This window comes from Moschus berezovskii, chromosome X, assembly GCF_049115385.1.
Source record: "Moschus berezovskii isolate FMDL1 chromosome X, NW_MosBer_1.0, whole genome shotgun sequence".
Taxonomy (NCBI): domain Eukaryota; kingdom Metazoa; phylum Chordata; class Mammalia; order Artiodactyla; family Moschidae; genus Moschus; species Moschus berezovskii.
In genome coordinates, this window is record NC_142488.1 from 11,818,928 (window position 1) to 11,845,698 (window position 26,771).

The 26,771-nt window shown below is 45.1% G+C and overlaps 1 protein-coding gene across 4 annotated transcripts; it reads left to right on the forward strand.

The window, feature by feature from the left end:
* The first annotated feature begins 926 nt into the window (after window positions 1-926).
* Window positions 927-24,726, forward strand: PRPS2 (phosphoribosyl pyrophosphate synthetase 2). Of its 4 annotated transcripts, none has more exons than XM_055393252.2 (7): window positions 927-1,176; window positions 6,643-6,826; window positions 12,306-12,404; window positions 13,421-13,545; window positions 19,097-19,273; window positions 20,180-20,339; window positions 22,177-24,726. In XM_055393252.2, the coding sequence occupies exons 1-7, from the start codon at window positions 1,055-1,057 to the stop codon at window positions 22,267-22,269; spliced, it is 960 nt and encodes a 319-aa protein (XP_055249227.2). In that variant the 5' UTR covers window positions 927-1,054; the 3' UTR covers window positions 22,270-24,726. The 4 variants fall into 4 exon arrangements, with proteins under 4 accessions (XP_055249227.2, XP_055249228.2, XP_055249225.2 ...); XM_055393253.2 differs by having other exon boundaries at window positions 19,100-19,273; XM_055393250.2 differs by lacking the exon at window positions 927-1,176 and adding an exon at window positions 1,676-1,910.
* Window positions 24,727-26,771: the final 2,045 nt, after the last annotated feature.

Below are 26,771 nucleotides of genomic sequence, written 5' to 3' on the forward strand. Positions count from 1 at the left end.
CGCGTCAGTCGTGTCCGACTGTGCGACCCCATAGACGGCAGCCCACCAGGCTCCCCCGTCCCTGGGATTCTGGTTGCCATTTCCTTCTCCAATGCAGGAAAGTGAAAAGTGAAAGTGAAGTCGCTCAGTCGCGTCCGACTCTTCGCGACCCCATGGATTGCAGCCTACCAGGCTCCTCCATCCATGGGATTCTCCAGGCAAGAGTACTGGAGTGGCTTGCCATTGCCTTCTCCCTAGCGGTCTGCAACGGGTTTGGGGGTATTTCGAGTTGGGAGGCGCTCCTGCTGGCAGGCATCTCCCTCCCCATTTCCCGCACCCTCCGTCTGTGCAGAGTTCAGCAGGTTCACCGACTCTCCCCCGCGAAGCTGGACGGAAAGATCAAGATTAGAGCCTGGGGCTCTCCCACGGAGCCAGGCCACCCAGGACTTCTCATCCTACCGCCCTCGGTGTGTAGCAGCCCCCGCCTCGCTCCACCCGCGGGGCTCTTCTTCCTGCTCTCCCCCCCGGCCCGCCCTCTCTCGCTCCGCCAGCTATCAGTCCAGCCTCCATCCCCTCCGCGCCTCGCGCTCCTCCTCCCCCCGCCCCGCTCTCTAGTTGCTCCGCCTCCAGCTCCTCCTCCGGGTCCTGCCGCCGCACTTTCCCACTCCGCCTCCTCCCGCAGTTCCTCCTCCCTCAGGCCCGCCCTTCCAGCTCCGCCTCCGGAACTCACGGCAGCGCTTAACCCACGCTTCCCGCCCCGCGGCTCCTCCTCCTTCAGCTCCGCCTTCGGGACCGCGGCTGCGCCTTGCCGCTCCTCCGCCCCCGCTTCAGCTCCTCCCCCGAAGCCCGCAGCGGCGCTTTCCCACTCCTCCCACCCCGCAGCTCCGCCCCTTGAGCGCCACCGCCTCCAGCTCCTCCTCTCTCAGGCTCCGCCCTTCAGCCCCGCCCCCTCCAGCTCCTCTTTAACTCCGCTCCTCCCGGGTGTCTGCCAGTCGCACTTTCCCGCTCTTGCCGCAGGTAGCCGAGCGACTGCCGCTTCAGCCGCCCAGCGCCGCTCGGAACTCCGCGCCCGACCATGCCCAACATCGTGCTCTTCAGCGGCAGCTCTCACCAGGACCTGTCCCAGCGCGTGGCCGACCGGTTGGGCCTGGAGCTGGGCAAGGTGATCACCAAGAAGTTCAGCAACCAGGAGACCAGGTGGGGGCCGGGCCGGGGAGGACTTCGGGCGCGCGGCTGCGCGGCCCGGCGGGGGCCGGCGTCTGCCTGAGACCCCTCTGCGGCCGCCCGCTCCCCCTTCCGGGGCGGGTCGGTCAGGACGCGGCCTCCGCGCCACCGCCGCGGCGTCCGTCAGAAGCCGAGGAGAGCGGCCCCAGCCCGGAAGAGCGACCCCCCGGGCGGCCCGCGGGGCTAGGTGGGTGCAGCCGGCTGGAGCCGAATCGAGTGCGGGGCACGCGGGCAGGGACATGGCCCGGGGCGTGCTCGCCCCGGGGTCTGCGTTCCTGCCGGCCGCGCTGCTCCCAAACCCAGGGCGCGCTAGGGAGCGTCCCGCCCACGGCCCCAGTCCGGGCGGCGCGCTGGGTTCGCCCGAGGCTGTGGAAAATGCAGCTTCGCTGCGCTCCCGGAGGTTTCTTCCGAGGGCTGTGAGGGTCCGCATGTTGAAAGCTCCCCAGGTGACAGTCCTGAGTTGCTCGGGTGCCAGCTTCTGAGTTATCCAGCAGGTGTGGTCCTGCAAAGGGTTTTAAGAGCCTGAGAACTTCAGGGCTCACCTGCTGAGATCCCTTGTGCTAACTTTTCTGTTTCAGAGATGATGGACTTTTTTTTTTTTCCTTCTCCAGCTTCTTCACCTTCCTGGGACACTGCTGTGTCCAGCAGCAAGGCCATGGCTTGAGTGTAACTGCTGCCCCCAATGTCTCAGGTCCGCAAGAAGTGAGGTCAGGCTGGTGGCCCCCTCGGAAGCCGGGCCAGGGGCTCCTTTCTTTTCACTTGCCTGCGTCCACGCAGCTCTTAACTCATTTCAAGTTGGTCCCATTCCTTCCCCCTCCCCCCCTACCACTATACTCAGTTACTGATCTTTTTCTTTTTCTAAGTTACTGATCATTTTGATATCTTTGGCAAAGACCCAGTTCAGCCAACATTTCCAACAAGCAGAGCTGGAACAAGTGTTGGTGAGCTGCAAAAAAAAAAAAAAAAAAAACACCAAACCCCCAAACAACTCCATCCATACTTTCTACCATTTCAGAAATGAACTTGAAAGCCTAAACCTCAATTTAAAACCTAGAACTGGAAATTTCTAGGAGAAAACATGGGAGAAAAATCTTGATGACCTTGGCATAGGCAAAGATTGCTTAGCTACAGAGGAGTGGTTGTTATGACATGGAGAGAAGATGGTGTTTGCTTAAAGTCAGCTTTTTAGGCTCCGTGAATTCCTTCTTCCATTACATGACCCTGGTGATAATATAAGTGAAGACACATTTGTGAATGAGTAACACGTAGTATTAATGCATGAGTCTTTCAGCTAAAGAATTCCACTTTGCAGAGTTCCATACAGAAGTCTCCTAGGATGGCCAGGGCTCTGGCGAAAGATAGTATATTTAGGTTTGAATAGGACAATATTTCGGAGAAGGCAATGGCAAGCCACTCCAGTACTCTTGCCTAGAAAATCCCATGGATGGAGGAGCCTAGTAGGCTACAGTCCATGTGATCACTATGGGTCGGACATGACTGAGCGACTTCACTTTCACTTTTCACTGTCACACATTGGAGAAGGAAATGGCAACCCACTCCAGTGTTCTTGCCTGGAGAATCCCAGGGACGGGGGAGCCTGGTGGGCTTCCGTCTATGGGGTCACACAGAGTCGGACACAACTGAAGTGACTTAGCAGTAGCAGCAGCAGGACAATATTTAGCAGTCCTGTTCAAGTTTCAGTAGCTTTCAGAAGAAAGGGATAACAGTTCGTGTTCCAGAGGTGGTATCATATAGGTCAAGAAGAAATTATTGTTTCTGAGTATTTTATAATTACCAGGTAATTAGAAATCATGAGGTGTCAGAAACCACTCACCATGAAGTCTGGGAATTGCTGTATAGTTATATTTTATGTTTTTAATATCTAGACTATCAGAGGTTAACTTCCTGACTTCCCTCTTTCCCATGAACTGTCTAGGCCTAGAGGTTGAGTTTTTACAAACAGGCCTCCCTGTATCAGATACTGTGCTGGTAATCTGGTTTTTACTGTGTGGTCCTAACGATGAAAAGCAGAAGGGTGAAAGGAAGAGAAGAATGCTTCAGTTCAAGTCCAGGGGCCCCTTCCTAAATCTCTCCCTGAGCCAGGACCATAAATCTGGTTTGGCGTCTGCTGGTCCTCAACTCCTCCTATTACCCATTTAAAAAATACTGTCTAATTGGACACAGAGCCTCATGAGTTTACCTCCTCATTTCTGAATCATTTAAGCTCCACAGAGAGATGTCAGTTCCAGCGTTCCAGTTGACCATTGAAAGGCTGTGATGACGTCCTAGAGCAGCACGTATGATGGCGTCCGTAACCCTTTCTGCTGGTCAGTTAACCTGCCCAGAGTGGCTACCTGGATTGTAAGACCCAAAGTCCTGGTCATCTGTTGTGTACGATCGTTATTTCTTTGACTTGAGCAGGGCTCAGCAAGGAAGGCTTTTTTCTGCCCCACGTGTTGGCATCTGGGGCTGGAGAATCCACTTCTGAGCTGGCTGACTTGCATGGCTGGTAAGTTGGCAGTAGCTTTGGCCTGGGAGCTTGGCTGGGAACCTCTGTACCTCTCCCCACAGGGCTGCTGGAGCTTCCTTATTAGAGTGTGGAAACTAGCGTCCAAGCACAAGGACTTCAAAACACAGGAAGTCAGAGCTCCCAGTCTGTGAAGGCCTGGACCCAGAAGTCAGGGCATCGTCACTTCTGTCACACTGTGTTGTCAAGCGCAGAGTCCTCCTAGACCCAGGGGGAGGGGCCATAGATTGCCCTTCTTGGTGGAAAAAGTGTTAGTCTGTGGCTGTCTTTTAATTACCACACCCATTCGTTGTTGGCTTAGATAAACTCATCAGCCTTATTTCAGGATAAGTGAAGAGCAGTGGATGCTGCCTTCTGCCCACAGTTTTTGAAAGACCTAGAATAAAGATCAGTCGTGACCATCTATATGAGTAGAATCAGGAATAGCTTTGGGAAAAAGTTGCCATGGTGATCATACGTAGTTTCTGTCTTCCCCATAGGGATTGAGGTTGTTCCTTAGAAAAAATAGGGCAAAGAACTTTATCCCCCTGAAACTTGGGGCTAAACAATCATGACGTCAGGAGTTGTTGGCAAACTTTTTCTGTAAGTGGCCAGATAACATTTTAGGCTTCATGGGCCCATAGCGGCTCTGTTGCTCTTGCATCTTACAGTTCTGTGGGTTAGAAATCCATCGTGGGTGAGTGTACCTTGTGGAGGCTCTAGGACAGGATCCACCCATTGCTTTCCCAGCTCTTAGAGGCTTCACGCTTTCCTTGGCTCTTGGCCCATTCTTCCATCTTCAGGGCCAGCCACATAGCACATCTCTGACCCTGCTTTGGCCCTCAGATCTCTTTCTCTGACCTCTCTCCCTCTGCCATCTTTAAGGGCCCTTGTGATCACATTGGGCCGACTAGAATAGTCCAGGATAATCTCTCTTGTTTTCAGGTGACCTGACTAGTAGACTTAATTCCATCTGCCACTTTGCTTCTCCTTTGCCCAGTAAACGAACATATTCGAAGGTTCTGGGGGTTAGAACATTGATGTCTTTGGGAGGTCATCATTCTGCCCACCACACTATTCTCAGCTCACGGGCTGTAGCTGTCAACCTCTGAGCTCACGGGCTGTAGCTGTTAACCTCTGAGCTATAATACCGGGATTTCCCAATCAACTTCACCTCACATTTGATGCGATGTTCACAAAGGAATTACATTAGCTCCTTAGTACTTGAGCTCTAGAGGAGTACATTGAACTCTGTCACATGCTCATCCTGAGGCTGGCATTGTACTTTTTCCATCCATGGCAGAGCACAGTACGTGGGAGGCTGACCCACTATGATCAAAACTGTTTCCAGATCACATCAAATTGAAAAATGGCATTTTTATCTTCTAATTATTCTACTTGAAGTTGGATAGAAGCTTCTGTTGCTTCAGATAGACTACTATATGGTATTCCAAATACTATTTATATTTCCGTTTTCGTTAGAAATAATCAGCTCTTCCAATACTATTGGGTATAATTGGCTTCCAATCGCAAGAGAAAGGGCACATTGTATATGTATGCCAGTGTTATATTGACTCATTCTTTTGTTGAACCCCCAGAATTCTACACTTGAAACTTCCTGGCAGGCAGTTTTCAAAGAGTTAAGCTCCTGTTTGCTTTTTTCAAGACGCTACCAGAGGATGTCCATCAGCAAAACTATCAAGTGCACCAAGAAAGGGTACAGAAAGTGGGAAACAAGGGCAGGAGACAGGGGAAGGGAATCCCCAGGAGACAGCTGTGCACAGGCAGGAAGAGAACCCAGGTCAGCCAGCTTGGGGGTGAACCTCGAGCAGGCTGTGGAATAGAGATCACACTCGAGGCCTTTGACATTGACATTGTGGGATTTAGTTTGTTAGCCCAGTATTGAGGCTGCCATTTGTATTGGAAAACTTCGTAGATGAAGAGGTAGGATCATTTCCTCCAAGGTGAACAGCCCACCCCCCAAAACCGTGTACAGAAAGGCAACATGAACTTGGTTTTCAGTTTACCGTATGGCTCAGCACCGACACAGTTAAAATGTAGCTGTCAGATTTGGTTGGCAGATACTGATCTGTGTTGGGAGGATGGCGACATGAGATGGGAGGGCTGCACTTGATGCAGGGGATGGGATGGGGAGAGGACAGGTCAGTCTTCATGGTCCGGAGTGAGACGTCAACCCGTGATGCCTAAAATGAAAAATCCAGATGAAGCAATCCAAGCATTAGTGAGGGACTTTGAAGATAAATATGTCAAAACCACATCAGGAGATGAAATTGGCTGCCTCTGGGCTTATTTTATTTGCTACAGGCCTTACAGAATGGTTGGAATTTTTAAAGCAATGTATACGTGTAACAGTAATGAAAGTAAAAAACTCGAGTACAGTATTGAGCCAAAGAGTTAATGTAACAGGCCAGAGACAGTTTCTAAAGAGCATATTAGAGTCCCTCGTATGTGAAAAAGGTCCCTGTATAGGACGACCCTTGGCTGGCTTCTGGGAACTTAGTTTGCACAAGGTTTCTCCCATTGCCCATGGGAAAGGGTCCCTGCTGAACAGTGAAAACCACATGGTTAACACTGAGTCCCTGGCCCCCAAGAAAACCCAAGGCAACGGAGTCTCCGACGAGCTTCCCAGGGCAACAGGGCTTCCCCTATGTTTGTGTTGTCACAGCTGGTCGCTGGGGGAATTCACATGTCCTCTGCAACTCCACTCGGGTAAGAAGTGTTGGAAGCTTGTGCCTAATCTGCCCAGACTTTGCCTGTTGCCTCTTCCCCTTCGCTGATTTTGCTCTGTCTCCTCTCAGTGGAAGATGTCCTACCCGCAAGGACCACCGCCTGCTGAGTACTCGCAAGTGGCAACCCTTAGGGGTGGTCCCAGGGAGGCTTAGTTATTAACAGTGGCACCTTCCTTTCCCTAGCGTGGAGATTGGTGAAAGTGTGAGAGGGGAAGATGTGTACATCATCCAGAGTGGCTGCGGTGAGATCAACGACAACCTGATGGAACTACTCATCATGATCAATGCCTGCAAGATCGCGTCGTCCTCCAGGGTGACCGCTGTGATCCCGTGCTTCCCCTACGCCCGGCAAGACAAGAAGGACAAGGTATGGGTGCGAGGCAGCTGCTGGAAGAGCCGGCTCTGGCTTGATGGCTGCGTTTATTTTCTCACTTCATACCTCCGACTCCCTGGGAAATGTTGCCTTTCTACTGTCGTGATGGAGTCGACATGCTTTCTTGCCTTTATCTGAGGTTTATCTTTAAATCAGCCGTCATGTTTGTAGATATAGAAACAGGTAAAGAGTATTTTTGTGGGCCTGAAAATACTCTTACTATAGTCCTTGTGATGAAACTGGTGTGTGTCTTTGTGGTGGGAGGTAGAACTAAACACACACACACACACACACACACACACACACACTCTGGTGAGTGTATAATGCTGATGGAAGTCCCAGGCAGACCCCTGCATTGTATCCATGTCAGCATCTTGGTTGTGATTTTCTCCCTTAGTGCTGCAAAATGTTACCATGAAAAACTAGGGTAAGGACACACCGTCTCGGCATTGTTTACTGCAGCTGTGTGTGAGTCTACAGTCCTCTCAGGATACCAAGTTAAATTTATACTAGTATCCCTTTTTAACCCTCCAACAGGAATGAAGTTAGTATTGTTGAATTATCCTTTTTGCAACACTGGCATTGTAGGAGGCCCTGTGAAGTTGTAGAAGAAACTGAAGAAGATATGGTCTCTGCCCTCAGGAAGAATCAGGGAAGGTAGAGGGGAACTTGCAAAGGGATCATATTTCTCTGCTGGGGCTGCTGAAACAAATGACCGTAAACTGGAAGGCTTAGGATGACGGAAATGTACACCCTCATCGTCCTTGAGGCCAGATGTCAGAGGTCAAGGTGCCAGTAGGCTGCACTCCCTCTGAAGACTCCAGGGGGAGCCCTCTTTGCCTCTTCTGTTTCTGCGGGCTCCTGGAATTCTTTGGCGTCTGGTAGCGTCATTGCCATCTCGACTCGTCTTCACATGGCTACCTTCCTGTGTCTGTGTGTCCTTTCCTCTTTTATAAAAGGATAGTCATTGGATTTAGGGAGCCCCCTAATCCAGAATGATCTCAGCTTGATCATCATCTTACTTAACATCCTCAAAGACTGGATTTCCAAATGGGATCACAGTCTGAGGTTCTGGGTGAATGTGAGTTTTGGGGTTACCATTCAACCCTCTATGGGAGCAACACGTAAGCTGTTGCCCTCCTTGTGTTTTATGAATAGATGGTCTGTTCCAACTGAATCCTTTTAGTTTGCCAGCCACACAGTTGTCCTGTGATGGGATAACTAGTTACTAGAGAAACTTTCTCCAGTACACCTCCATTTGTTTCCAGAGTTGATTTTCTGAGACAACACAAATTTCTCAACAGTACATAAGATTCCCCTCATGTGAAAAAAGTCTTTATAAATATGGATTCCTGTAGCAAGGTCCCTGTAAATTTTAATGTTAACTCCTTCAGGTTTGGTTTCCAGGCTCAGCTGAACACAGCTTAGTCAGTGAATTGCCCACTAAAAATTTGATCTCTAGAACTCCATTCTCCACTTGAAATGTGACTCAGCATATGTTAGAAAGGGTCAGCAAGCTCTCTGTGAAGGTCTGCATGGTCTCTGGTAACTACCAAGCTCTAGTTGTATGACAGAGACTCGATGTAAATGAATGGGCATGGCTGTATGTCTATAAAACATTTATTTGTGGACATTGAATAGCAGGTGATTGCCATGAAATATTGGAGTGTGTGTGGTATGTGGGGAGCTGTGCGTGTGCATGTGTGTGTCTTTCACTTTGTGACTTGGCTTTATCTTATGTGTAGGTCCCGTCTGCTCCTCTGAGGCATATGGTCTCCCGCGTATCATTTGTCAAGCTGCTTTTATTCCAGACTGGGTTTGCCAGTTTTATGTGCGTTTTAGCTGCTACATTTGAATTGGTTTCTTTTGTTCCATCATTGTGATCTGTTGTCCCAGCTCTTCCTCCCATTTGTGCGTTTCCATGGGATTATTCAGCCTCTTCATTCTTGTCTATGTCCTAGAGAAGCTAATATTCTGCCACCATCTCTCTTCTACATAACAGGAGGTTTAGTAAATTCTGTATTCTGTCATTTGTCATCAGATTTTCCTTTTATTTCTAGTAGCCTTTGCACTTGGCACTGAGATATTTGATACATTACTGCTTTTTCAGTAAATTACTCCTTTTATTATTACTTGGCCATCTCCCACTGTGTTAACAGTTTGGAACCCTAGCTGGTTTTTTGTTTTCTTTTTTTACCCTAACTTTCTTTTTAAGTGATACAAATACTGAGACACCTGCATTTTTTATTTGCAAGTATCTGATTGGAAATTACCTCCTGTTCCAAGATTGTATTTTCAAACTTTGTTTCTTGCCTTTGATCATCACAAAGTCTCTGTTGTATCGAGACACCAGCAGGGTCTGTGTGGCTGGTCTCCTGCTCCCACAGGGGATGTGAGGTCACTCCTGGCCTCTGGCCTCCACTTGCCGTCGTGCTGGCAAAGAGCCCTCCAGAGCCCCCAGTGGGTTTAACTATCCCCTGAATCTGCTTTGTCCTACTATCTCTTGATCCATCTTCCGTTGTTGGAAATTAGATGGATTTTCTTGTGGAGGCCATTTTGAGCACCAGTTTCTTTCCTTTCTTTCACTGTTACTTAGTCACTTTGCTGTCAGTACATTTCTTGGAAACAATACGGTGGGCACTTTTCTTTTTTACCTCAATCAGATAATCCGACGACTTTCTGAACTTAACCACTGGTAGAAGAGACAAGGTGATCACCGTCAGCAACACAGAAGCAAGGCCACGATAGCAGTTGAGAGTTGGCACCAATAGCAACAGAAGGAACCCAGAATTCAGAAATGGTACGCCGTATTGTTGGAGAAAAACTGATAGCAAAAAAGGAATCACAGAGGGCTGTTTTTCAGAATTTTCAAGGTTATGATCTATTTTCAGCGGTCACATTGTTTCTTTTGATTGCTTAATTAGAACAATTGAGGACAATTGTGCTGACACAAATTTCTATAATCTTGTCCATTTTTAAAGCTTGTGAAGTTTATGCTTTTTATCAGGGCAGTAGCTAATATGCTGAATGAAATCTGGACTCTCTGGAAAATCTTTGTCCAGACTGGTCTGGCTCACAAAATATTTGACTTTTAACCATTTTTCATTAGGGGAGTCAACCATTTTATTTGCAGTTGCTGTACCTTGACTATCTTTGTTGAAATGCCATACTAATTTTTTCTCTTTCTTGGCCATAAAGTCAGTTAAAACTTATGAATCATTTTTCTTGCAAGATGCACTTGGGTGTTAAGGCAAATCGTGAAAGATGGTCTGAAAATTAACTTCTGAAACAGTTTGAAGGAGAGCAGAAAGTATGGATTTAGAAGTTGCTCCTGTGCCATAGCTATCAGAAGTAAGAATGGCTTGATGCCATGGAGAGACAGAGGAATCTTTTTGCAGGTTATCAACTTAGAGGAAGTTGATGAGCATAGTGAATCACATTCCCAGTGATGGATTTGTTCTTTTAATTACCTTGGAATTTTGTTAGACTAAATAAGTCTCCTAGTCAGTGAGGTGAATGGCTAAGCCTTGGAAACTCAGTGTTCTAGAGATCCTGTTATTAAATATTTATTGAAGAACTGTCATATGCAAGGTGCAGAGCTGGGGTTGCAGGTGATGCAGAAATCTCCAAAACCAATCCTTTGCACTTGAGGGACACATAGTCTAGTTATGAACTATGCATTCTATGTAGACTATCTTCCGATGTCCATCTTTAAGCAGGTGGCCTACGGTGGTCCCACGTGGTGGGGGCTGAATGCTGTGTCCCTTTATAACGGACAGATATTCCTCTCTGGAATTCTCCAAGTGCCTTAAAGTTTGGAGACTGGAACCAGATCTGGAGGATCAGACATACAGGGTCTGCAGAGATGGGGGCAGATGCAGGGTAAGGTGGGAGTGTGGGTATAGACGGCAAGGCTTACACTGTTCTCCCGAAGAGGGAGAGAGAGGGCCCAGAGCCCGCTCTGGGGGGACCCCTCCTTGAGGCTGAGGGTGCAGGGCAGACCGCTCCTAAGTAGCTAGAGCTACACTGGCGGGAGCGCTTTTTGTCTCAAGGGCAGAGCAGGGGAGTTACATGATGAAAAATCCTGAGTTAGTTGAGCAGGTTGAATGATTCACAAAACATTAGAAAACTATTTCCCCATCATCTCACTTTCTGGAAACATTTACTGTTAACATTTGGGATGTTTCCTCTCATTCTTTGTGTGGGAAAAAAAAAGTGTGTGCGGGGGGTGGTGTGAATTATCGTAAAATATAATAGATTTCTTTTTTAGAAAAGAACGATACTAGAGAAAATAAAAAGAATCGGTTCACATTTTGATTTAATTCCTGTGTGTGTTTTTACAGGAACATACTGTGTGCGTGTCTGTGTATTTAACAGAGATCATTTATTACTATTTTGAATGAAATCTTTGTTTTCAGCTTTGAGATATAATTGAAACTTACATAGCATAACATTGTAAGTTTGAATGAAATCTTCTATTAAGCTTACATTTTCTTTTCTGTTGTGTGTAAGACTGCTTAGTTTATAGCAAAGTGCTGAACTCTCTCCCTAGGCCTAATCATGCCTGTATAGTCCCTTGGATTGTTTTGACGTGGGCAGAGTTCATGTCCATCACTTATGGTGTGGAAGCTAAAGCTATGAAGAAATTAGATACCTTCAAGAAGATCCAGTGTCACACTGCGGTCTGTTTCTCTAAATATCAGCTGATCCATCACCTTAAGCTGTTCTTTCTTCCGTCTGGTTGTTGTTGAATTCGTAATAGCCTTTGCTCCTAGCTGTAGTGCAGAAACTGAGCTTTAAGGACTGGCCTTTGGGGCTCTGAAGATGTAGCCTTGCCTCCCTTCAGGTATCCCCTCGCGCTGCATCCTGGGCCACCAGCTAGCCACACTAGGCTCTGTCTGTCCCTGGATCTGAGTGACCTCTCGGCCTCCATGACGTCATATGGGCTGTTTCTGCACTAGTCTCCGCCTCTGCTGGCCTCGCCTTAAGAAGCACTTTCCTTAGAGGGGCCTCTGACAACTAATGTCTTTTAACTGCTTGTCCTTCGTGCTGTTGTCTGTCTGTGTCTCTCTCTGTCTCCCTCTCACTTTCTCTCTTGGTACCTTTTATTCTACCTGGTTGTCACAATTGGAATTATATAAATTGTGCTATGACATGTGTTTATCTTTAATTATTTGCTTCTTTGATATTTGTTTTCTGTATCCAGTGTCAGGCAATCTCCCAATAGTAAATAATTAGTATTTGGTTAATAAAACTGGGATGAGTCTCTTTTGCTGTTATAACCTATAACTTTCTTTATTAATTACAAAATTTAAATTACTAAGTTCAAATTATTGAGGAATTTTATTAACGCTACTTCTCTTCACATGTAATAAAGCATCTGTGATTCATCTTTCCCCTGTAGATCTCAGTGGGAGAAATCTGGGTGTTGCCATCTCTCCCTTATTATAAAAGTCGTGCCTTTGTATTTTAGAGTCGTGCTCCAATTTCAGCAAAGCTTGTGGCCAATATGCTCTCAGTCGCTGGAGCGGATCACATCATCACCATGGACCTGCATGCCTCTCAGATCCAGGTTCTAGCATTTTCTTTGTTGTTCTTGGTTACAGTGAGGGCTTAATGCAAGTGGTTAAATCCTAGCTCTCTGTTAGGTTAGTTTTCAAAGGAGGTAACGCTACTTGTGTTTTTAAGTTTGTATATGGCGACTCTCTGGGATTTTCATCTTTTTTTACCAAACTTAGAAATATAACTTAACATTGTTATCACCTGTCTCCTCCTCTACCTTGCTTTTGGAGGAGCAGGAATGGCTTATTGGTAGTAAACTCTAATTCTACCTCAACTTCTGCCAATAATTAGCATGGGAGAGTTGTTAAGTTTTTAACTACTCTTCATAACTTAGTTCCTTCATCTATAAAACAGGCCAAATTACAGTATGCCTGCCCTGCAGTACAGTGAACTGTGAATTATTTGGCTTATAATAAGATGCTTAAGAAATGGCAAATCTCTCCCCCACTGATCTACAAAGCCAGTCTCCTATTCTTAGAATAGAGGTGATCATAAAATAATAGACCATGTCCCCAAAGATACCAGCTGAACCAAAATATGCTTCTGGAACATATTTGTCTTTTGATTTAATTCCGTTTGAATTAAGAAAAGGGAGTCTGTACAGACATAGAAAAGAAACTTACAATTACCAAAGGGAAAATGTGGGGGGAAGGATAAAATATAAAATAGATATACAGCAAGAACCCACTGTATAGCACAGGGAACTATAAACAGCATCTTGTAGTAACACATACAGAAGAGAATCTTAAAAAGAATATATACATATATGTATATATGTCTGACTCACTTTGCTGTATACCTGAAACTAACACAGCATTGTCAATCAACTATACTTCAGTTACAAAAACATTTTTAAAAAAAGAAATAGAATGTATACTTCAATTGAAAAAAAATTTTTTTAAAGAAGTAAAAGGGGAATCTGCTGAAAAGGCTTCTTTTGAATAAAAAATTCTAATTTTATTTAATGGCAGAGAAGATCTTTTTAAAAAAGCCCTGTTATAACATGACACCCGCTTCTCCCCTTAGGGCTTCTTTGATATCCCCGTGGATAACCTGTACGCAGAGCCTGCGGTCCTGCAGTGGATTCGGGAGAACATCAGCGACTGGAAAAATTGTATCATTGTTTCACCTGATGCCGGGGGCGCCAAAAGGTATTGCACAGGCTCAGGTGGCAAGAGGCAGGTTTCTGGGTTTGCTAACTGCTTTTCCCTTGCTGTCTGTGTTAGGTAAGGAAGCATGTCTTAAATGACTTACCAGTTTATTTTGCAGATGACCAAGTAAGTAGCCAACAGGCTTCACCTCCAGAGCAGAGAGCTGTCATCTTTCACATTTCATCACTCACGAAAGAAAAAAAAATTACACATAGACATTTATTTACAGCAAAGAATGTTTGGAGTTTTTAAAAAGCTTTTATTTCTGATGATAGAAGCCATGAACCCAATTGGAAAATAAGGCTTTCACTTCACAACATAACTGATCAAGCTCAGCCTTCTTATAAACACTTAGCAATGGAAGCCAAAATAGAACAGTTTTAAAATCCCTGTCCTCAGAGCAGCTTGAGAAAAAGGGAGATGAGTGAGTGAGTGAGTGAAAGTCACTCAGGCGTGTCTGACTCTTTGCGACCCCGTGGACTATATATAGTCCATGGAATTCTCCAAGCCAGAATACTGGAGTGGGTAGCCTTTCCCTTCTCCAGGGGATCTTCCTAACCCAGGGATCAAACCCAGGTCTCCCACATGGCAGGCAGATTCTTTACCAGCTGAGCCACAAGGAAGCCCAAGAATACTGGAGTGGGTAGCCATTCCCTTCTCTAGCGGATCTTTCCGACCCAGGAATCAAATTGAGGTCTCCTGCATTGCAGGCGGATTCTTTACCAACTGAGCTACCAGGGAAAGGGAGATACCTGTGGCCAAGAAATAAAAAATGCTGAGAGCTGTTCTTAGGGTGACCTGGGTGATAAGTTGGATCCAGGAAGAGACGGGTGGCTCGGCCGAGGCTGGTGCCCACAGGGGAGCCTCTGGAGAGAAGGGAGAGGGCAGGGAGAAAGGCGCCACCTGTGAGAGCGCCAGCCCAGGGTCTATGCCACGGCTGGATGTGTGGTGGGATTTGCACTTGCACCCTGGTGTGGGGGTCCCATTGCTGGGAAAATGGACCCCAGGCCGCAGAACGGCAGAGGGAGAATTCCACAAGCCCAGCTGTTCAGGAAATACTCCCTGCTGAAGACCACCGCCTCGTGTGATGAAGACCACCTGATTATCCAAGTTAGGAAAGCGAGAGGGTGCAACCCACGGAGAGCCCGTGCTTGCAGATGACTGGGCGGCGGGCAGCCCACCTCGTGGGGTCACAGAATAGTTGCTAGGCTGGAACAGGAGGATGCTGGCCAGAAACTGGCTTGGCACTAAAAGCAACAGAGCGTAGGCACGCTGAATAGGCTCAGGAAGGGTACTGAGCAGTCAGTAGAGACAGCTGAGGATCACGGTGAAGGTGGTGGAACGCCGATTCAATAGAGTGCTGTACTGCGCGCCAAGACTCTGGCCCGGTCCCCAGGTAGAAGTGCGCAGCTGCCTATCTGGTGGGGAGAGGGCGCTCTGTCCTCAAACTTGTGTGGCCTTGTCTTTCCCATCCCAGCCCCCTCCCTTTTTTTTGGATGAGGTGATGTCTCCCACTTCCTTCTTGAGAGGCCTCTATTCTCTCCAGAGTCATTCCAAAGTCTTTCCAATAGCATTTGGAAATGCTGTTGAAGCAGTATCCCCCCTTTTCTTTCACACAGATGATCATACGCTGCACATACTTCTTCTGTGTTCTTTAAAAGCGTGCTCCACCTTAGCAAGTGCTTCACAGCTGTGTGGGAGCTCGGCTTGCTTGGTGTTCCCGGCTGGCAATAGGCCCATGTGTGTCGGCATAGGGACTCCCTTGCCCAGTCTCTCATTCCTCTTGAGTTGGTGCTGTTGGTGTGCAGCACGACACTCACTTTCACGCTTCCTGTACACTTGCAAGTAGTGGAAGCACAAGTGTTCCTAGAGCCACTGTCACCTAGTCCAAGAGCATGCGCTATTTCAGTTTTGATGGACAGGGTCAAAATTGGGTCTTTCAAAGAAGATAGAACATTGGGATCAGCAGATAAAACTACTGTGTATAAAGCAGACAAGCGAGAACGTACTGTATAGCACAGGGAAGTATATGCAATATCTCATAATAAACCATAATAGAAAAGAACCTGAAAAAGTATATATACACATATGTGTAACTGAATCACTCTGCTGTACACCCAAAACTAACACACCATTGTAAATCAAGTATACTTCAGTTAAGAAGGAAGAGACCAGTTGACATTCCCGACTATGCGTGCCAGTGACTTGGTACACAGGCTCATTTGCTCAGCACTTGGTCAGACTTCTTTTACTTTCCAGATCAGCTGAGTGGTACAGGGCATGTCTTCCTGTTAATTCCAGTTGCTGTGCATAAGGTCGAGTGCTCTTTCCAGCACGTTTATTTTTTGTTCGTACCTTTTGCTTGTTCTATCAGCTGGAGGCCTCTTCCTCTGGTTTGTTAGAAGTTCTATGCAGGCAGGAAGTGACATCTTTGCTTCCCTGTGTAGCAATTAATTCCCCAAGTTTTTCACTTCTTGTTGTGCTTCTTGTTGTGTTTTTCTTCTCTGCAAGACTCTTAAAACGTTCTTATGTAGTCATATTTATCTCTTTTTTCAAATTATGGCTTCTGGGTTTATGAAGGATTCACCCTTAACATTTTTCCTCTCCTCTGATTTTATAGATTTTAAGGGTTGATTTTTTTCCTTTTTAATATTTTGATTTTTCTTCCATCTGAAATTTGTTTTGGAATAAACAGTGAATGAAGAATCTTAAGTTCCTCTGTGCCCACGTATCTAGATTGTCCCCAAACTGTCAAGTAATCAATTCTTCTTCCTTTGACTCGAAGTACCATCTTTTATTATATGCCAAGTTCCCTCATCTAGTTGGTAACCCTTGCTAAAAGAAAATAATAATAATAACAGAATCAGCTAGCTAGAAGAAACGGCCAGCAGCAAGATGTTGTTTTTGTTCAGAGCCCGTTCAGATCAGCTCCACTCAGGCTACCCGGCTGCTCCCTCTCTGCCGGGAAAGGCAAACTTTTTAAGGGCGTGCATTTCAGAATTTTTGTCACCTCTGTTCTTTTCCCTTAAATTTTTGCTACACATCTCGCATATCCTTGAGTAAGCTATTCCCCAACCAACAAAATAGCCTCGCAAGTAACACGTGATACATGCAGTTGACATTATCTGTGACTTCTTTGCTTGATTCGATAAGTTTTTCACACACAAAAAAAAGGTGTCTGAGAAATTAGGACTTGTTGCTGTAGAAAAAACTTTGAGGCTTCATTTGTTCTGGGTAAAACTTAATCTCACCACAAGAGGTCACTCGTGGGTAGTCTTTGAAGCTGAGAAAAAGTACACCTTCGGAAGGAAGCACACCACTGTTGAGATGGTCAATATTCATATAAAACTGGTTTGGGAAGTTGGTGCAACTATTTCAGATTTGACTTTTTTCCCTTTTTCTTTTGGAAAGACTGTAATGGTGTATCCAGAAGAAATAGAAATGAAACTATGTATTTTTGTTGTTTTTGTTCTAGCTTTTTCCACCCGAGATTTCTGTATGATACCCTGTCTCAACAATCGTGTGTTAGGAATGGTCAGTGAGTCAGAGTTGTACACCTGGAAGAGAAGCAGTGGAACCTGTGGAGAAATAGGGATATTGTCGCAACCCTGGAGCTTTTTTGCAGGAACAGTTTCCCTGATTTTCTGCTTCTGACGTTACCATTGGCTACCTGAAGTGGCTGGGGCACCCCGCTCATGTTTCATGCCTTCCTCTATCCCCTTTACCCCAACCCTCCCCACCAAACTGCATAGCTCAGCTTCCTTCCCACTCAGGCCGCTGCGCCCGCTGCTGGTGTGTTTATTCGCAGTCTCAGGAGAGCAGATCACCTGGCAGACACGTGAGCACAGGTGATGCCAGCTTTGCCCCACATGGCAGCGCATCCCCGTGTGAGGCTGTGGACCCAGGCCCTGCCATACCAAGGTCTTCCTGATCCTTACATAGAAACAAAATTTTAATATATATGGTCATATGTAAGGTGTTCCAGAGGCTTTTCTTGGCAAAGTCTGTCTTAAGTTACGAGAAACTAGCTTTCCTTAATTGGAGTTTAAAGGGCGTATCTTTTATGAAATTAGCATACAGAGAGGAGTATATGTTTTAAGGCGATTATGGGGCAAAATCTTTGTCAGCATTCAAATTCTATTAGGTATCCATACCTCTCTGTATATAATACGTATAACTTTTTCTACCACAGTTAAAAATGATACCAGTTGTTGAATGTTGTCAGAAACAAGCAGGGGTAACCTATGGTACACAGTCCCCTTTCTGCTGCCCTCTTGGCCCCAGAAAGTGAGTTCTTCTCAATGATTTGGCCGGGCTCTACTTGGTCACCATCTGAGGAGGACACAGTGAATGGTATCAGGATTTAAGCATCCAGAGGTTGTATCCTCTAGTCACTGCATACTAAATTGGGTTGAGTCTGTGTTTTGGTCCTTAAAAAATTTTTTTTCAGCTTCATTGCATAATAAGAGACTGTCATTTTAAGAAGTGAAACAGGATATTTCATGTTCCCTTATGTCAGTGGGTTTATTTTATGCTGTTTCATCATTGAAGTCTATTCTTCACAGGAAAAATGTAGAATGCCCTGGGCTCACCAGCACGCCTAGCCTGCCAATTTCTCCTTTAGCCAGTTCAGGCCTTTCAGGGCTAATGACTTTGAGCATTTGCTGTAGATGGGCAGAGGCCTGGACTGTGATTACAATCTCAAAGGCCTCAGGTGCAGTCAAGCCCTTTGTCATAAGCCTGGAGGTTACGTGGCTTCACTAAACAGGACTTTGTCCCTCATGGCTGCTCCCCAAACTGAGCGGTTAGTACTTTCTAAATAATTTACTTTCGTTTGGGCCTCTGACTTTAAAAGATGCCCATAAACACCAGCCTGTTGAGTGTCAGGAGTTTTAGACCGTGGTCAAGGTGCCCTGGCTTTTTTCCCCAGCTGCCCCCAGGCACAAGGCCGTGTCCTGGCACATTCCTCCCTGTCGGTTGCTTAACACATACCCCACACCAGGCCTGGCTTTTCAGGCGAGGCTTGATTCCTGCATTATCTTGAGTGGGGCTGGTTACAATCGTCCTAAAATACAGCTGTGAAGAGCACAGTCTTTTTTGTTTTGACAATATTTGACACATCAGTATATGTTTTTTTTTCTTATTTTGTAAACTGAGAGTTTTCTAATGTAATTTTGGAAATATGTTTTCAAACTTCACCTGTACTTCTTTTCCCTATATATCTTTTTAACTTTTAATTTTATGTTGGAGTATAGTTGGTTACCAGTGTTGTGTTAGTTTCAGGCGTACAGGAAATTGATTCAGTTATTTATTTACACGTTTCTATTCTTTCTCGAATTCTCTTCCCATTTAATTTGTTGCATAATATTGAACAGAGTTCCCTATGCTATACCGTAGATCCTTGTTGGTTATCCATTTTAAATATACCACTGTATACATGTCCACCCCAGACTTCCTAACTATCCCTTCTTCCCAGCCTCCCTGCGCCGCCCCCCACCTGAATAACCAGGAGTCTGTGTTCACTAAGTCTGTGTTTGTATATGTCTTTGAGCAGGGTCACGTCAATCGCGGACAGGTTGAATGTGGAGTTTGCATTGATTCACAAGGAGAGGAAGAAGGCGAATGAAGTGGACCGGATGGTTCTGGTGGGCGACGTGAAGGACCGCGTGGCCATCCTTGTGGATGACATGGCCGACACCTGTGGCACCATCTGCCATGCTGCGGACAAGTATGAGGGTGCTTTTGGACCCTTCAGGAAAGCTTTAGGACATCTCATGAAGAAAGGAGAAACATCAGCTGCTAAAAACCAGGATCAGTCCTAATTATTACTGGTTGCTTAGTAGTAGACTTTCAGACCACAGTCAATTTCTAGGCCCATTTCTTTTTGTCTTGGTAGGGAGAAAACCGTGGTCCTTTATGGCCTGGTGTTCGTTTTCAAGGTTTTACTTTCAGTGTATTTTTTTTTAAAGTTCAGAGAAGATGCTTCTAAAACTGAGCACAGAAGGGAAAAGACAGTCTTTCAGCCTCTTCAGGCCCTCCCTTCCTCGTGCTTGCTTTCACTCCAGCTTTCTCAGCTGTGGGCTTCCAGGGACTTAGAGCTGGGCTAGCCTACCTAGGAGCCACTGCCCACCTGTGCATGGCTGCAGAATGCATGGGCTGAGATGTGCTGGGAGGGTACAGTGCACGGCAGGTTTCAAACACAGAGCAAAACAAAGAGTGTAGAATAGCTCACCTTTTTGTAGAGATTGTATGTCAGCATGTGACGTTTTGGCTTTGCTCTTTTAAACCTGGGCAGTTTTGTTTCCTGGGAGACATTTGACAACGTCGGGAGACATTTTTGGTTGTGACAACTGAGGGAAGGGGTGTTGCTGTTGGGTGGAGGCCAGGGATGTATGCTGCACAACAAAGAATTGTCTGGGCCCAAAGCCAAGGGTGATAATCCCTAATGTAAGGAAATACAAAGTGTTTGGTCAGCACATAGCTTAAAAGATCATGTTTTAGACTAATAAATGTGAGTGAAATTGGTTTCATGTTTTCCTGTATGGAACACACTATTGCTTCTGAATTCACACAAAGGGGAGAATGTTTCAAGAATATTTGTGTGCACTTAACTTTTTTGTCTTTTATTTTATAGACTACTCTCGGCTGGAGCTACCAAAGTGTATGCTATCCTTACCCATGGGATCTTCTCTGGGCCAGCTATTTCCAGAATAAACAATGCTGCCTTTGAGGCTGTTGTTGTGACAAACACTATTCCCCAAGAGGACAAAATGAAACACTGCTCCAAGATTCAGGTACTGGCTCCACTGCTGGCAGAGCCATGCAGTGAGACGCTTACCTCACATTCTGAAAAATAGCATTGCATGTTGCATGTGTGACCCCTGGCTAAGGCAGATGTTGGCAGAGGTTGTAGCTTCCTGTAATGGGAAGGTCTGATACATGTTAGATATCTGGGAAAAGCTGGGATCAGCAGAGGTCAAAGTTATAAATAGTAAGTGAATAAAGCCACAGTAAAGACCACTAAGAAACAGACTGTGCTAAAGCTAAATAGAATTACCATATGATCCACCAGGTCCACCTCTAGGATTATTCCCCTGAATCTGAAAACGGGTGTTCAACAAAACCTTGTACACAAACATTCATAGCAGGCCCTAGTCGCGATAAAAGGTGAAAATGACCAAACTGTCCACCACCAGTTGAATGGATAACCAAAGTGTGGTCTCTTCATACAGTGAAATATTCCTATGTCTTAAAAAGGAAGGAAATCCTGACACATGCAGTAACATGGATGAATCTTGAAAATGGTATGCTAGATGAAATAAGCCAGTCACCAAAAAAAAAAAAAAATGCTGTGTGATATTTAAAGTAGATTCCACTTAACCTGAGGGCCCTAGAGTAGTCAGATACATGGAAAGGGGAAGTAGAGTGGTGGTTTCCAGGAGTGGCGTTAGGGAGTTAGTGTTTAATGGGTGCAGGGTTTCTCTTTGAAATTATAAGGCTGTACCAAGGGTCTCCAAGCTTTACTCATTCTATCCCTTCTGACTTGGGGGCCCCCAGAGAGGTGGCAGTGATCGCTGTGCACCAGCTGGCCTGAAATAAGTCGAAGGGTTTGAATTCTTGTTTGGCCTCTGTAACTTGGTGAACGTTGGCAAGTCCTTTCATTGCTGGAAGCCTCCATTCGCATCATTAGAGCATGAAGATGGATCAGAGTGATCCGCCTTGTGATTTCTCATCTATCAGAGCAACACGGTTCATTTGGCCCTAGGAGATTTGTTTGAAAATGGTCAAAACAGCTTTGCCTTAGATTTTCATGTCTGATTCTCAGTAGTTGAGAGTCAGTAAATTAAGGCCCACAGGCCCAGTTCAGCCCACCATCTGCTTTTATAAATAAAGTTTTATTGTAACACAACCATGCCTATGCATTGTCTGCTGCTGCTGCTAAGTCACTTCAGTCGTGTCCGACTCTGTGCAATCCCATAGACGGCAGCCCACCAGGCTTCCCCATCCCTGGGATTCTCCAGGCAAGAACACTGGAGTGGGTTGCCATTTCCTTCTCCAATGCATGCAAGTGAAAAGTGAAAGTGAAGTCGCTCAGTCGTGTCCAACTGTTCGCGACCCCATGGACTGCAGCCTTCCATGCTCTTCTGTCCATGGGATTTTCCAGGCAAGAGTACTGGAGTGGGCTGCCATTGCCCTCTCCATTGTCTATGGCTGTTCTAATGCTGACCTTGGAGTTAGGTGATTACAGCTGTATTGTTAGATGCTATAGTATCTGTGTTTTCAGAAACCGAGAGAGAAAAATGGTTCATGCAATGATTGAGTAAAAATAATTTAAAAACAACAAACGCCCAAAGCAAAGGATGTCTCTGGTTAACAGCAGCCCTGAACAGCTTTTGAAGTATCTACACTGAAAAATTTCCCTTCCAGGATCCCTCACCCAGGACCGTACTCTGAAGACAGGCACAGACTGTCCTCTCGGAAGAAGTGGGTGTTGGGTGGGGGTTTACTAGCGGCACATCTTATGTGCTGGAGAAAGCTTTTCTAGGCTTTGTGGCTTCTAAGTTTCTAATTAAACGTCACTGAGATGTCCCACTTTCCTCTCCCCTTTTCTGTCTTTTCACTGGTGTTTAGGTTATTGACATTTCGATGATCCTTGCTGAGGCGATCCGAAGGACCCACAACGGTGAATCTGTGTCTTACCTGTTCAGCCATGTCCCACTGTAAAGATGCGAGGTGTGGAGCAAGCCTGGTTGGCTTCTAACTTGCGTGCATTTGTCTGATTTTTTTAGCTTTGGGACTAAGCAGTTATGTTAATGCGAAAGCATCAGGTCTGTGTATACTCCAAGGCCACTGTTTCCCCCTCTTAAAGATCTCGACCATTTATTTTCACTTTAGTGGGGAGGGCAGTGGTTATTTGATCTTTTAAGTGAACAGTCTTAAAGGAGAAATGATTTTGTTACCTTGACTTGTTCTGATAAGTGACCTTTTTTCCCCCTGCTTTGTTCTGTCAGTACTTTGAGGCCACAACTTTCAAGTTTATAATTTCATTGTGGAATTTCATAGTTTAAGAATTTCAGGACTACCAAAGGTCACTTCAGATTAAAGCCTTTTTGTAAATATAAAATGATAATGTCTATGGACATTTGGGTGAAACCCTGTAGAGAAATAGTCTTTCACTGTTGAGTGAACCTTAGAGAATTAATAATACCCTGAATTTTGAATATTTGTTTTTAGTGGTCAGGTTTCCAGGAAACCATTTTGGTCATTATGCTTAATTTGGAAGAAATGCATCAATAGCTGAAGATGGCCACTGGCACGTTTATTTTTGGTAAACACTAGACACCTCGGAAGCAGTGTATTTTTTTATCGCCACTTCTGAAAATCATGACTGTCACTTTCGTGAAATACAGTTCTAAAATTCCGAAAGTTTGTTCAGCAATAGATCCGATTGAGAAAGCCTTTTGAGATGATCTCCAGGTTCATGGTCACATTCAAGCTCTGTCCACCCCAGATGCACCTCATGTCCTGCCGTCTTGTTTTTTAACATCCTGTTTTTAGCTCTAGCTTTCACTCTGCCTTTTTCCCCAAGAGTTTCATGTTATGGATCTCCACCGCAACAAAGACTTCTTCCCTAAGTCCTCTTAGCTTTAGTAGTCCCATCTCTGTTTTGCTTTTGACATGATAAAAGGGTACATTTTTGGTGGGTGCCTCCAAATACATGTCTAAACGTTATTTCCTTAGTGGTGACCTCATGGTCTTTGGTCTATTGTAATCACAAGTAGCAGACCTTCTAGGCAATAGATTCTTTTAGCTAAAGCTGTTACATAGGTGAGAAGTCTCTACCAAGTAAAGGACAGATAGGTAAGCATTAGTTGCTCCATGAAGTGAGTGGTCAGTGGTGGCCCCAGGAGTGATGGTGGAGGGAAGAGAGCTGTATTCACAGGTGACCTTTGACAGCTCCTGAGTGAGGTGCCCCCTCCTCAGTAGCAGGCAACAAGCAGCAACTCTGAACTGTACTGAGGGCACGTTGGTCGGCAACCAGCTGAGTGCTTCCGCCCACAAAAAAGGAAATGTGCCTACACAGACAAAACCCAGGAAAAAGAAAGAAAAGTCTCCTCCTCCTGCTGGATGTCAAAACTCAGAGGAAAGTCTCGGATCTCAATTCAGTCAGTGGAGGAATGAGTTCTCTAAATTATTAACAAACCTGAATGGCAATCTTTAAGATTTCAAACTTCATCACAGCAGAGGTTAAATCAAAGTTTTAAAGGATTGTTTTAATCATTGCAGAAACTAGCATTTTGCTGTAGCTTAAAATGGCTAAAGTCAGCTATGCAATACGATGGGCTCTATCTAGACAGAGTTGACCTGAGATATATAGAGAGTCTATTTAGATGTATGTAATTATTCTTTTTGACAAATGAGTGATAATCTATATTTCTTAAATTTCTGTGGAGTGAAAATGTAGTTGTGAATGCACGCAGCTAGACATCTTGGCATCCTGGCATAGACATGTTAACAGTAACTAAAACCATTTGATTGAAAGCAGTGATTTCATTGAAGATTTAGTCCAACACATAGATCTAAATGTGTTATGAAGCTGACATATAATTTTAAAATTCATTTTTAAAAATGATATTCAGATAAAGATATAAAAAAGTGATGTTGTCATTCTCTAAATTAAGAGCTGATTGTTTCCATGGTTATTTAGCTTCACTTTTGTATTTTAAATTACTTCTGGTACATCTGTCAACTAACTAGACTAGACTTAGCCCTGCGTGGTGGCATTTGATGGTCCAGTTCAAAGAAAGATGAGGAAGACAGCCTTGAGAGCTGCTTAAGCTCATGCATCCCTTGCTGCTCGTGTGGAAACATTTTGATGAAACCACTAAACATACTGGTTCTGTCCAACTCTGCTGAATGGCAATCGACTTGATGTACATCTAGCCAACAAGGGGATCCAGAGAAATACGGATATACTAAAGTTGCTCCATTTTCAACTTAAATTACACCCATCAACTTCAAGAGATTTGTATGATAACTTTCCTGTGGTAGAGATGATGTCAACTAGATTCAGGAGCTACATCATTTGCAGTGCTTGTATTGCTTTAGAATATAGGATTCGAAGATCTTCCAACACTGTACTAAAAGATTTCAATAAAATCATGCTCCTTCTTTCTTTCATACCTTGTATAATCATTATGGAGTAATATGTTTTGATGGAGTGACTTTTCTTTTATGGGGTACCTTGAAGTTTTTGCTACAACATGGCTAGAGCCCAGCATATAAAACTGTAGAAAAAGCAGAAGTTCGTTGAAGTCAGCTCTTCTCCATTTTGAAGGTGTTTCTGAAGAACTGGTGAGCAGTTTCCTTGCCCCAAAGCATAGTATCTGGGCCACTTAAGAATTCTAGATGTTTCCTATAAAATTAAAGACTGCACTGTATGTTTTCACATCAGAGTAGTTGTGTTCATAGTTGGAACTGATCAAACCTAAATGTAGGTCCCTTAAAAGTTTTTCACATGCTTTGATTTCACAGGAAGAGTTTTGTGCTCCCATAAAACAACTACCTGTTCTGTGATGCTTTAAGTTACTCTTGTGGGGACAAAGTAAATTTCTAATTATGGTTCTCCCAGGAAAGCTCAGCTTTAATGTGTGGATAATGCTGAGAGTGGCACCATTTTGTCTTAAATGGTGCCAGTGAAATACATTCCCAGTGAAATAGAACTAAAACTAAGCCCACTGCAGAAGATCACAGTTTAAGACAGAACAGGATAGAATGTACTAGAAGGGAGGAAGAAAATTGAGAGATGGAAATATAAAAATCACTTCACCAACTTGCCAGTTTCACTTCATTAATGCTGTCACACTTCTTCGGAAGTGTTTGATTTCATGTGGTGGGTCCTAGCCAACCCACTGGCTGAGCTCCTGGGTGGACAGGCTAAAAGTCAAAGGGGAAGATGCGATACTAAGGGGTTCAGAGGATCGAGTGAGGCTGGGGAACTGAGAAGGAACTTTGTGAAGGGACTGTTACCGATGGTACTTCATGGGATTTTCCAGAATCAGTGACTGTACTCCAGCATGAACTGATGCAGGACAGCGTAAGGTGTTTGGTACTTACTATGGTTAGGTGAGGATAGCCAATGAAGATGGAGGTCGGGCCGAAACATATCACGTTATCCTTCACGCAGAAGTCGACAGAGTTGCTCCTTTTCACTGCAGATCGTCACCATATTGGTTTACCTCCTGCACCCCAGGAACACAGCCCTCCACCTTTCCCCTTGCCTTCCAGAGTCCACGATCTGGATTGGTTTGCTCTCCTGAGCTCTTGTTTTCTCTTCTGAAAGAGCGTGAGGCTCAGAACCCTCTACCACTTACTAGAGTTAAAACAACGACAGCAACAGGACCTTTTGGGGCTGGCTAATTACCCCCTCTATGCCTCAGTTCCCTTGTATGTGAAATGGGATGATAGTGACTCAGAGGAGGTGATGAGGATTAAATAAGATGATGCCTGTAAAGTGCTTAGAACTGATTGTTTTCTACATTAACCTCAACTTTTAGAACAGGCATCTTTATGTCTTCCCCTGAAAGAATCTAAGGTATGAATAAGCAAGATTTTCATGCACTTTGTAGATGCTAATCTGTGTGCCTGTGAGCTAGTCACAAACCAGCCAGTCACCCAGGGGTACATTGTCCCGGCATATGACCATCTCCGCCAAGGGTGGCATCTCATGATGACTAGTGACTGCGTGTTGAAGATTTTTCACTGGGCTGTAAAATGACAGGAGTAGATGCCATGTAGTAATGGAATGGCCAGTTGAGGCCAGTTACAGCCTCCTGATGCCATTCACTATCCCAACATGAAAAAAGTGTTGCCCAATATTAACAGCAATTTTCACTGTTTTAACAGCCAAGTCCTGTAAGAAAATTCAGATGAACTCATTCTACAAGAGCGATAAGAGCAAAGCAAAAAATGTGATCCAATGGAAAGTGCCCTAAATTGGGAGTGTGGCATTCCAGGATCTGGTTCCTGATATACTACCAGCAAGCTGTGTGACCCGAGGAAAAGGTCGACAACCACTCTGAGTCTCGTATCTTTGTGAAAATGAGGAGGTAGATGATTGGTTAAGTCCCAGCAGTTTTAATAGGCTGTGACTTCCATGCTAGATTTAGCTGGACTGTTTCTACTTATTGAAGGCTGTGGTTCTAATGTGGCAAAGATGGTGCCTT